This window comes from Ambystoma mexicanum, chromosome 5q (assembly GCF_040938575.1).
Source record: "Ambystoma mexicanum isolate Mex_15411 chromosome 5q, UKY_AmexF1_1, whole genome shotgun sequence".
NCBI lineage: Eukaryota > Metazoa > Chordata > Amphibia > Caudata > Ambystomatidae > Ambystoma > Ambystoma mexicanum.
The window spans coordinates 1,093,553,255-1,093,565,876 of record NC_090933.1 but is presented as its reverse complement, the minus strand read 5'-3'; the positions used below and the strand labels follow the sequence as shown (position 1 = coordinate 1,093,565,876).

The 12,622-nt window shown below is 46.0% G+C and overlaps 1 protein-coding gene across 6 annotated transcripts in view; it reads left to right on the top strand.

Moving 5' to 3' along the window:
* WASHC5 (WASH complex subunit 5) overlaps nucleotides 1-12,622 on the top strand; it is a 1,117,936-nt gene that overhangs the window by 484,220 nt on the left and 621,094 nt on the right. For all 6 annotated transcript variants that reach the window (XM_069621617.1, XM_069621614.1, XM_069621616.1 and 3 more), the window contains one exon: nucleotides 2,368-2,497. In XM_069621617.1, the coding sequence (XP_069477718.1) occupies nucleotides 2,368-2,497 (130 nt within the window). The remainder of the gene's footprint in view (nucleotides 1-2,367; nucleotides 2,498-12,622) is intronic.

The window sequence follows — 12,622 nt, the reverse complement described above, 5'->3', positions numbered from 1 at the left end:
CACGCGGGCCAGGGGGGGGTCCTGACAATGATTCACAAGTCACTCAAGTTTGTACTGCACAGGAGCTACATTGACACGGAGGGTAGATATATCATATTGCACTGCACAATCGCCAATAGGGAGTACCTCCTGGTGAATACTTATGGTCCTAATGTAGACTCGCCCGACTTTATAGATCTGGTGGCATCCATTCTACTGGGCTATGTGGGGGTACAGATAATCTGGGGTGGGGATATGAATTTCATATTAGACATTGCTTTGGACAGAACTGGCACAGCTCCTAGACTGCTGTCTGGTGCGTCACGTAGACTGCTAGCTCATTGCACAATGCTCAATATTCGAGATGTATGGAGGACATTGCACCCACAGGCACGAGAATATACCTACTACTCCTCAGTTCACGACACCTCCTCTAGAATAGACATGTTCCTATTGTCAAGCGGAATGCTGGGTAGAGTGGTGGACACACGTATACTTGCTCGCACTTTGTCGGACCATGCTCCAATCCTGCTATCTCTGGACCTGGGAGCCCCTCCATCTACCATCAACACGTGGCGATTTAAATCGGCCACCCTGCAGGATATTGTATTCAAGGCAGATATCCTTGCTGACATCCTGTCCTACTTCGAACAGAACATACCCCAATCCACCACAATGGGAGTCCGATGGGACGCCTTCAAGGCCTTTATCAGGGGAATGGCCATTTCCAGGGAGGCGGGAGACCTCTAAACTATTAGAGCAGCCCTCGGAAGCTAGACTACACGAACTAGAACGGGCGCACCCGACATCAGTTGACCCCGCTGTCCTCTCTCAGATTAGTGAAGAACTGCAATTATTTAATGAACATGCCAGAAGGGAAGTCCGGTACTTTAGCCGTCCTCAAGTAGCTCGGAGGTATGGGGAAGGTGAGAGACCCGCCTAAACACTGGCCGCTTTGACAAGGGGAGAGTGGGGCCAAACCCAGATCACTTGTGTTAAGGATAGTTGGGGGGCAATACAATGGTCTGACCAACAGATATTAGACGTCTTCACAGACTTCTACACAGAACTATACTCCCAACCCCCTGAACACAGTGAATCCCATATGAGAGACCTCCTCGAGCAAATTCCCACGACCTGTGTCTCCCCCGCAACCAGAGACCAACTGGAATCTCCAATTCTATTAGATTAATTGTCGAGGCCATATCCAATCTCCCTAAGGGCAAGGCGCCGGGCCCCGAAGAGTTTACAGCAGAATTTTATCAAGAGCACGTTGCTCTACTGGCCCCTAAGCTACTTGAGGTCTGGGACAAGGCACTCCGGCTACTTTGGAGGTTAAAATCTGAAGGGAAGCCGCGCGGGCAGGGCTATTTATACCACACGTCCTATTGGTGGGGCCTAAAGCACCCAAAAAGGAAGTTGATAGGACACTAAAGTGTTGAGGTTTTCCATAGGAAAACGCTAAGTTAAAGTTACTGAGGTTTCCCAGACTGATGACGGGGAAATATTCACAGCATGTGAATACATGAAAGATACCAACGCTGGAGAAATTGAGTTACAGGTAAGAAACTACTCCCTACTAGGTACTCCGCTGAAGGTGGTGTGCGCCAATCTCTGACTATAGAGTTTTGGGAGAGCTACTAAGTATTTCTCTATCCTTAACAACTGTAGTTACTTGCGGATACAGAAAAATGAAATCTTAAAGGAGAGCCTGACGGGTCCCCAGCAACACTGCCCACAAGGAGCTGTGTGCTGCAGTAGTCAAAACAGATGTCTTTAAGAGGTATGGAGCAGACCGACTCCATAGTACAGGTAGAATCCAAAGAATAGAGTTCCAAAAGACAGAGCCCACAAGAATGAATGAGAGAAGAAAGGCTCCACTCATTCAGGATTGAAAGAAAAAAGTCCAGAAGTCCAGACAAAGTCCTGGGGGTCTCACTAGGAGAGGGGATGAAGCATACAAATTATAAATCTCCCTAACAGTCATGCAAAGCTGTGGAAGCAAATCATGGCTTGACCTGCCTGTGACACTGGTAATGCGTAGGTTGTTTTTTTTTTTTTTTTTTTATTATTCCATGCTTAATACCGGAGTTCGGTTTCTAAGCACGGCTCCGGGATTCGAATCTGTTGCTCTGCGTGGTCTTGCTTCCAAGACCAGCATGTTGCCCCTGTGCTACTGTTTACTAGGTTATCTCACAACCGCCACTGGCTCAGGTTGCTGCAACTGAGGGAACACTTGAGCAACTCTGGGCTGCCACTTGTGGCTCCTACATAATTGGTCACATTACATGAGATATCTCAATAGTATTGAAATCCTATTTTTAAAATTGTTGGGTTTTGCAAAAACACACAGGGTTAACATTATTTTTGTATGTCTCTGTTAAACAGATGTTCAAGCAGATGCTATCAGAAAAACAAACCAAATGGGAAAATTATAAAAGGGAATGCTCAGAAAGAATGACTGAACTCGCTGATGTCTTTTCTGGAGTCAAGCCCCTTACCCGAGTGGAAAAAAATGGTAGGCAAAAATAAACACTGCACCCTTGTTTTTCTCTTATTTTCCAGGTATTTTCTTCCAGACTATGTTCAGACTTCTGCCAGTGTTTCCTTTTCAACAATATCTTTCCAGTGGTGGTAACTTTTGGTTGTTGACGGACTATCTTTGGAAGGAGTCATTGTTAGTATTTTCATTAGCGGAGTTCAATTGTATGCACAACATTTGGTGAATCTTTCTTTTGTATTATTTTGGTTTTTAAAGCAAATATTAAGTAATATTGAAAGGATAATTTCTGTATTAAACATTTGCGTTTGTTTTGAGGCTTTCGGGGCGACATGGTCTGCAATCCTCCTCACATGTCTAATAGGACTAGTTTTAGAAGTCCATGGTAGCTTCGCCCCATCTACTTTTGGAGTATGAGATGACGGATGTTAAGGGTTTGGGAAACTACTGATGACAACTTGAGTGCATACCCTTTAATTCAGTTGGACAAGCATCCAAAATGTGTTCCAAAAACGTATCTGAAAAGCCACTCCTTATCCGCAGTGCTACTCCTAATCCATCCATTCAGGTTCTTCATGTAACCATTCATCGATTTGTTAACACCTTCTTAAATATTTCACATACTGGACTGGAGTCTTCCCAAACTTCATAATACTATAGAGACCCTGGTATTTCTTACTCGGCTCAACAGAAAAGAATAGTGGAGCTTGTCTTAAATCTTTTTTTGAACTCTTTATCATTTTTAAATTAATACAATCCTCATTTAACCTCTGTGGGTTACATCTTGAACCAATCAATTCTTTACTAACTAAACCTTAAATTCAACTCTTTACTATATTCACATTTTATTTTCTCATTAACTATAACCAACCCATTGCAATATTGCTATGTGAAAACAGAGACAACAAGACTGAACAAGACATACACAACATACATGGACAAAACCACAAAGATTAATTCACTATTATCTCCCTATTCATTCACATCATTTCAAACCATACTCTCATCCCAAGTCATCCAACTATTATGGTAATAGTTTTAGCCTCAATTATAAAGTTCATTGAATGGCTCCCATATCTCTGAATGTTCGCCCTCTCATTTGTTTTTTATCTTGAGTTTCTCATAACTGGACAAGATTTGTAATCAGATAACCATCCCTCCACTTGGCTTTTTCCTTGATTTCCTCACCCTCAGGATTTGCTTTGCAGCCACCGTCAATACTCTATTAATCCAGCTACCATGTTCTCGAGCTATCAAACGCCTCCCAGCATTTGCATTTGAGAGCAGAATTACTGAATAATATGATCTTGGAAATTCTACTCCCAGAATTATGTCCAGCCTGTCCAAAACTTCTCCCCAAAAATCCACCACTCTCAGACATTCCCACAACATATGCAATAAGGTACCCTGGCCACAACTGCAGCAAGAGTCCTCATTCGTCATACCCAAGTCAACCAATCCGTACTGGGGTCCAATATAGGCGACACACAATCCTGACAAACAAGTCGTAGATGCAGATCCATCTTCGAAATCTTACTTGCTCTTATTAAATTATCCCAATCTTTGATGGTTATGTCACTGCCCAGCTCTTTCACCCATGCTTGCCGCAATATTTCCCACAAGGCAATACATGAACTCTCCATAGGCATCAATTTCAGAGAGGTCGAAATCATATGTGGCAGGGAATGAAATATATTGCAGACTATCGGCCTAACTTTCATTGGTCTATTTAGCATCCCCTGCCTCTGCGTGAGAAGACTCTAACTCTGTATAATGCCTTTGCTCCCTTTTCCCTAAACCAAAATTTCTTCTGAGTGATTCTAAAGAAACCATTTGCCCATCATTCAATTCATTGCACACCCTTAGAATTCCTTTTGTTATCCAACACCACCAGTACAAGTTCTTAATTATAATTTGCAGTCCTGAGTTGTACCACACGGATGCTTCATAATGAATCCATACATTTTCTCCACCACTGATCACCAATGTCATTAGTGCATCCCTAGTTGCCTGTATAGTAGGTAATTTAGCTGCCAATTTAGGCATTTTCCCCATAGTATATACATCTTGCAATGAATATACTGAACATTTTGCTTTTTCTGTAATGGCAAACCATTCTCTCTCTCGTTGAAGTAAAATGCTGATTTCTTCAATAAAACCTATCTGAACCCCCCTTTTCACACTGCATGTATTAAAACATATTGTGGAATCCCAGGTCTCTTGCCTTCTCCCCAAACAAAATTCTGAAAAACCTGATCAATGCATCTGAGCACCTTCTTTGTAAACTTAAATGGAAGAGATTGAATGACGTAAAGACGCAGAGGCAGCAATATGCTTTCCTTCTTTCACTTCAAACTCCTCAGCAGCTTCAAACACAAAGAATATTAAAACAAATACTATTCCCGTAGGTCAGCATTTCCTTGAGTAGTGGCTATCTTTTTCCCCCACTAACTTTGAGCTGGTTCTCCTACTCGAGCATAGTCACCAATCCCTAGCTGGCTACCTGCACATCTCATGTGCTGGTACGCGCAACCTTGTTTCTTCTGCTGCAAACCACTTTTGTCAAACGTCCTGTCAACAAACCAAAATTCCCCATGAACCTATTCAACTGTTCTAAAACTGTAACTGTGCTTCTCTAAACAAGTATCTCCTCGATTCACTGTAACCTTTCCAACTTAATTATCCACTATCATGCTATGCAATTCTCAGCCTTCCTTTTCATCATTTCCTGGGAACAGTCACTCAATTGTTGGGGTCCACAAAATATTACAGCATTTATCACATGTTAGACAAATGTCACAGATGATCTCAAGAACACACTAACTCTTGAAGGTTCCAAGTTTTTTTAAATTGATTTAGTAGGCAATGGGCTCTCCCTCTCTAACTCGTCTACAGACGGGCATAAACCAGTTGTCTCCCAACACTGGGATAGTTGCAAGAGATAGGAGTTAGGGACGATTTCTCTTTACTGCACCTTTCCTTCCATCTTATGTAACCCCCAAACATTTGCTTTTATTTTTTAATCTGACCTGTACTTTTTGCAGTACAGTGAAGCCTTAAGCTTCACTGCACTGGCTTTTGCCCATATATTATGGGGAAACTGACATGTTCTTCAGGCTGTCAGTACTGGGAGACCTTGTTTCCCTTAGTCGTGTTACTGTGTTACTTTGTTACTACTTTTGGTTACTTTGTATCACTTGTGGAAGCTTTTATCATTATGCAAAGCAGCTTGCATTGCAGTACAATGGGGTACACTTTTTGTTTTGCCCTATACTGCCACTCAGAGCATTTTTGATTACTCTAGGTGTGCTAAAAGGATAAGCTGGTAGCAGCAGTGACTTTTTCCCACTTTTACTGACTTTTTGTTTTAGCTTCACTGCGTTTGGCTACTAACTGTGGCTACTGATCAAAGATGGCTTGTGCCACAAGATTTTCGCTTGTTCTTTTGCCATCTTGTTCTTTAGCCTTTTTCCTGGCCTAAGAGGCCAGGAAAATCCTTATAAGGACTTCAAGTGCTCGGGGAAAGCAGAAGCTTTTGGCAGGCTACTGGAGGGATGTGTGCTTGCTGGCAGGGTGTGGGCTGGGACTGTCTGGTCCCAATCCACAAACTGGTTTCAGTGTGTTTGAATGGTATGTATGAGTGTTCCCGCCAGTGTTCCTGATTGTCCACGGGGGGGGGGTGTGTGTGTGTGTGTGTGTGTTAGTCCTGCTATTGACTAGAGGGAGTTTTGACTCTTACCTGGGTGTTAGGACAAGAAGAGGACCCCTGCACCCATTCTTCAGAGATCCTGGAGAAACATAAAGGAGCCAAGAATCCTATCCAGCTGCAAGATCAGCAAAGAAACCTGAGACCTGACTGAAGGAGGCCTGGCAACCAAATTCTGCTGCTGTCCTCGAGGAGCTCTGGCTTGCACGTGATCTTTAGCAGTCCTACGAAGGAGATGTGACACTTAAAGTGGAGGGAACATCCATTCCTGACATCTGCTCGGTACCCTTCAACGACGAGCTTTTGGAAGTATCCCGGGATCGTCCTGTGGGTGACCAGCTCCGAATTTGGGCTACTGTGCTGCCGGTGTCACTGTTCCGAGTTTTGACCTGGAACTTGGGGCGTTCTCGGCTGGCCCTACGAGACTCACCTCTATGAAATTCCAGCTTCCTAGCATTGAAGGGACCCAAGACAGGAGGGAAAGTCTGACCGCTGCAGTTGAGTGCCTTTGCGTCACCTTGCTGCCCTGACCACCATCCATAATCGCTTACCTGACCCGAGTCCAGCACTGAGAGGGATCCTGCATTGAGTGTTGCTGCATTCTTCCATCGAGAGTCCTTGCAGCAGTGAAAGACACCAACCGGAGATAACCTAGAACCTGCAAATCGAGGACTGGGACTTTCGGCAGATAAAGCAACCTCAGACCCTCTTCCTTTGTCCTGCCAAGTCTGGGGAAGAATCGGAGTGTGGGGGTAAGTTACAGAGCTTCATACCTGCCCCTATACTCCCATTATAAGTCAATGGGCTTATAAAAATCCTTTTTTCTAACAATGTTGGCTTTGCCAGTGCTTGCACACATTTTCTGACAGTTGGGGCTACTGTAGTTGGCTAGTTTAACTCGCACTCTAACCCTAAAAACCCTTTACTGGACCCCAGAAGCCCTACCTGCATTCTTTCCTGCTTCAAAGATTCTGTGGAACTCTATCCTGAAAAATTGGGCAAAAGGCCCCAGACAATTTAGGGCTGGACAATTTAAGTTAGGGATTCTTCTCTGTGGACCTTGAGTGCCTAATACTAATCTAACCTTTCCTGTGCTGGAGTTTGTGATATGTATTATGCCATATAACAAGTGAATGCATTCACATATCTGTTTTAGTGCTGTGATAACTCTTCTTGCCAGTAGTCATTTTTTCTATGGTGTGTTGTGGGCAATAAATAATTAAGTGTAATATGTGATTCCCATTGTGTGACCTCATTGTGGACCCCTTACAAGCTCACCGCCTCTAAAGAACTTGGCCTAGACTGCCTGTCACTGCTACCCAAACTGGTTTGGCTATAGCTCCCCAGAGTTGTTCCTTTCAAAATATAGGTTGGCCTTCTATACATCTGTCCACCAGGCCAGAGAATAGAAAATCAGTCCTAACAATCGGTAGCCTCTACTGTCTACAATCTATCTCTTCTGACCGTGATATCCTAAAACCAGAAAGTCATCAGGGAACAGTCTACTTGGTCTCTTTTCCAAAGTCCCCAAGAAGACTTAGTTGGATGATGTGCCTTTCAGACACGGTCTTCACTTGCTTTTATCCCTACACACCTGACTATTCCTCTCCGTAGGTCTCGCTGGTACTTTCCCTTGTCTCCTTCTCTCTTCCGGCCTAATGCACCCACTGTCTCCTCTCTCTGTGATATTTACTCTTCTGTTCCTCTGGTTTTCCTCCGACTACTGTGTGCCTCTACCCTCTGATCTTTCTCCTTACTACTCTCTCTCCCCTCTCTACTACTTCTACCACTCTCCCCACCTGTTAAGATGGATTTCCAAAATCAGCCCTTTGTGAATTTTTGGGATGCCACCCTATTCTGGTGAATAGAGAAAACAGAGTTTAGCCAAACCGAATTAAGGTAAAGTAGCAGAGTGGCAAATCTAGCCTGAGGAAGGGTGTGAGAGTGATCTAGAACTACAATGAGTGCACACTAAGCAACGCCAATAATGTTAGTTATAAAGGTAAGTATAAATAAATACAATAGTTTGTTTGGCCTTTAAAGTACTGTGAAGAGCCGCGAATGGGATGCGGGCACAGAGGACTCTTGTTGTTTGCCATAAACATTTATCAAATAATAAAGAGGTTGGAAAATGCCTCGCAGTCCCTAGCCTAGGAGGTATTTCCCTACCACAACCAAAGCTAAGGGCCTGTCATTTGTCATGTCCAAAGCAAACATGTCCTGTGTCCGAAATCCGATCCTAGCCCTCACACTCTAAAAGTAACTCTAAGGTGCTAAGGGTAATGTCTGTCTTGCAAAGTGCATAAATGTCCAAGTTCAACAAACCAGTGTAAATCGCAAAAAAGTTCCAAATGAATAATGTTCACAGTTCCAGGGCATGACTCCCTTCCACAGGTTTCTCTCCACCAAATCAAAAGTTCAAAATAACAAACAAGGTCTTTGTAGCTGAATAGGATAACTCACCTACTCTTGATGTTGCAAATTATTCCAGGGAAAATGTCTCCCTTCCCCCAAGTCCTTGTCACATTGAATGTAATCCAAAAATCCTAAGGGCATGAATCTTCCTTGGGATTCTCTGACTTGCACAACAATACCTGGTATACTCCCCTACTAGGTTCTTTCATACAGTTCCTTAATACAATTTGGGGTGGGTCCCAGACTCACAAAACACCTGATATACTCTTGCCATGTTCCTTTTTACATTCACTGTAGTTAAATTCACCCACTTTGCTTTGCCTGGTATACACTCCTGCCAGGTCTTTTTATTTTTTTATTTTTTAACTTTTTTTTAAATTTGAATTGACAGCTTACCAGAAAACCGAGGGAGCCACACGGCGCCGGCAGTAAAACATAGACAATGAACATATTAGGCAATACATATTGAGCAGACTGAAACACCATGGAAAACAGGCAATACACAAAGTACTAACAGCTGTACCAAAGGAGGATGCATCTACGGGGAGCACCCCAGAGAGGAGGGCGGAGAATTTGATGGTGAGGCCATGGTGGTCATATATTGCCGGAATCCACACCAATTGTCCCTCGGACTGGAATGCGGGTGCTGCATTGCGTTCCAGGACTGCTCAGTGTCGTGAGCCCATGTGACTGATCTGAGCCACTGTGTATAGGTAGGCGCCGTAGGGCGGAGCCAACATAGTAATATGCAGCGGACTGCCAGCAGCATGCAGAGGCCTGCTAGTTTCCTAGAGTCGCGGGGCAATTGAGGGAGGTCATGGAACAAGCAGTGCAGTGGGGTGGGGGCAATAGTTTGGTCCAGGACGTCAGACAGTGTGGCGCAAATGTCCAGCCAGAATTGGGTTAAGCGGGGACAGTCCCATAGCATATGGATATAGGAAGCTTGATCCTCGCCACACCTGGGGCACGTGGGAGGGGTGGCGTGGAACATGCGATGAAGCCTCATTGGTGTATGGTGGAAACTGTGCAGAACCTTGAATTGAATAAGTTTAAATTTAGTGTTATAGGACACATCATGGGTTCGAGCACCTATTCGAGACCATCTCTCGTCGGTAATTTCAACCCCGAGATCCTCCTCCCACCTGTGCCTCAGCTTGGTGAAGTGGGGGGCTGCTCTAGTCTGCAGTAAGGAATAGTCTCGACACCTTACCCCTAAAGGAGAGATGAGAACAAAGCTCAGCAACTATAGGCTCGTCGGGGGGCAGGGCAGGGAAATCGGGATACTTGGATTTGAGACTCTCCCGGAGTGAAGAGTATTGCAGCCACACCGAGGGCCGGCATTTGAGTGAAAGAGGCGGATCAGGCCACTCGATAAAGTTTCCTTGGTCAAATACATCACAGAGCAATAGATAGCCGGTGTCCGACCAGTGAGACACCACTGATCGTGAAATGAGTGGGACATCAGGGAGGAAGTTCCATAATGGCAGATCCCCGTGAAATGGGTGAGGAGTGTCGACCATCGCCCAAAGTTTGGTTGATGCCAAGGATGTGCTAGCGACAGGGTCTGCCGAGTTTGATCCTCAAGCTGATCCCCCCCCTGACTCAGAGACCCAGTCGCTCGGTCACTGACCGTCGTCTTCTCCAGGCGAACATGTGGGGGGCGGGGGGGATCGGTGGTGTTGAACCAGTGTGCAGTGAATTGAGATTGGGCCACCACCCAGTACCTGATAAAATCCGGCGCGTTGAATCCGCCCAGCATCTTGGGGGCAGTCAGCGTGGACTGTTTGAGGCGGACCGCGCCCGAGTGCCAGAGGAAGGTGTTGCTGATGGAGCGCAGTGTTTGAAAGAAAGCATCACCCAGACACACAGGCAGATTGGTAAATCGGTAAAGCAATTGGGGTAGTACAACCATTTTAAGTATTCCAATTCTGCCTGCTAGTGAGATGGGGAGCCTAGTCCAGTAAGAGGTTTTTGTCGCCAGGTGAGAAAGGTAACTCTGGTAGTTGTCGTTGCGTAGTTGCGCCGTGTCGGGAGACCACCACCCCCAGGTAAGTGAAATCAGACGGAGACCAGTTGAACCCATGTAGGTTCAGAGGGAGGGGGTTGCGTTTTGTCTGTGAGTGGGAATAAGGTAGATTTGGAGCAGTTTACTCTCAAACCAGATGCTTCTCCAAAACGGGCTACATCAGACAGTATGGGGGCAAGGTTAGTCTCGGGGGAGCGGATGTAAAGGAGGGCATCAGCGTGGAGGGAAACTATATTGGATTGGCTGGCAGTGTGCAATCCCCTGTGAGAGTGTGATTTCTGAACCATGTCAGCAAAGGGCTCCATGGCTATGGCAAAGATGAGAGGGGAAAAGGAGCATTCTTGGCGTGTGCCTCTGGATATCGGGAAGGGGACGGAGCATCTGTCTTCCGTACGGAGACTGGCCGACGGAGCTGTGTAGAGCAGCCTAATCCAGGATCGGAAGTTGGGGCCGAACTTGCATTTCTCGAGAACTCGCCATAGATATTTCCACGAGACCGAGTCAAATGCCTTCTGCATGTCCAGCGTGGCCGCAACCGCCTGTGTAGATGGGCTGATCAATGTGATCAGCAGGAAGAGCCTTCGCAGATTCAGGGACGTGGACCTACCAAGGACAAATCCCGACTGGTCGGGGTGGATGATGTGGGGCATGTACGGGGCTAAGCGGTTGGCTAGCAGTTTCAGTTTCGCATGTATTTTAATATCACTGTTAATCAGTGAAAGTGGTCGGTATGAACCGCACTGAGTAGGGGGCTTGCCAGGTTTGAGGAGCACTGTAATCCGTGCCTCCCGGAGAGATGGGGCTAGTATTCCTCTTTCGCATGATTCCTCCCACAAGGTCAGTAGGTTTGGTGCTAGGTGAGATTTGTATTGTTTATATAAGTCCATAGGGAGCCCATCCAGGCCAGGGGCCTTCCCAGATGACAGCAACTCAATGGCTTCGATAAGTTCCTCCAACGTGAGGGGTCTCTCGGAAGCTGCTTGCGTTGGCTGAGAGGACTGATAGAGGAAGATTGTCTAAGTAAGAGTCGATTTCGGGAACCTGGGGGCTGTCGGCCTCAGAGTATAAGGAAGTGTAGAACGAAAGGAACTCTGAATTGATGTCTTGTGGGGAGTTGGCGAGTGAACCATCCGGTCTGGTTATGGCCGGGATATTGGGGGCACCAAGTTCACGACGTAATAGTCTAGCCAGCAGTCGACCAGGTCGCTCTCCTTCACCGTATTTCCTTGCAGATTGAGGGGAGTCCAAGAACTTAACCTCACGTTCAGCAAGGACACGGAACCTGTCCAACTCAGTTCCCAGCGCTGCTAGGGCAGCTGGGGAGTTATCTTCAGCATATTGGGATTCGTGGACAGCAAGGGTCGATTATATATCGGCGTGGCTGCCCTTCAGGAGTCCACAACTTTTGGAGATGGCGATCCCTCTCGTGTGTCCTTTGAAGGATTCCCAGAGCACAGCTAGTGTTGACACAGAGTTTGTATTGGTCTGGAAGTATTCCTCGATGGAGGATTCCAGTTCGGACGCGAAAACCTGGTCGAGAAGCGAGTGAGGACTCGTCCTGCACTGCCTGGTTTTATTGCCATCCGGTCCCCAGTTTAAGGAGATGAGCACCGGTGAATGGTCTGATAGTGTCCTGGGGAGTATAGCCAGGTGAGCGAGGCATCTGACCAACATGTCTGTAATGAGCCATCTGTCTATTCTAGAATGGGAATCATGCACTGAGGAGTAAAAGAAGTATGTACGAGAATCCGGGTACATCAGACACCAGGCATCCACCAATGCCAGACGGAAGTGTGGTAAGGACCTCATATGCTGCTTTAGACAGTTGGGGAGGTCTAGAGCCCGATCTATCTTTCAGGGGTCTGCAACCTTTGGCTCCCAGATGTGTTTGGACTACCATTCCCATGATCTCCTGACATTGACTATGCTGTACAGGCCGGATGGGAATGGTAGTCCAAACACATCTGGGAGCCAAAGGTTGCAGACCCTTCTAGGG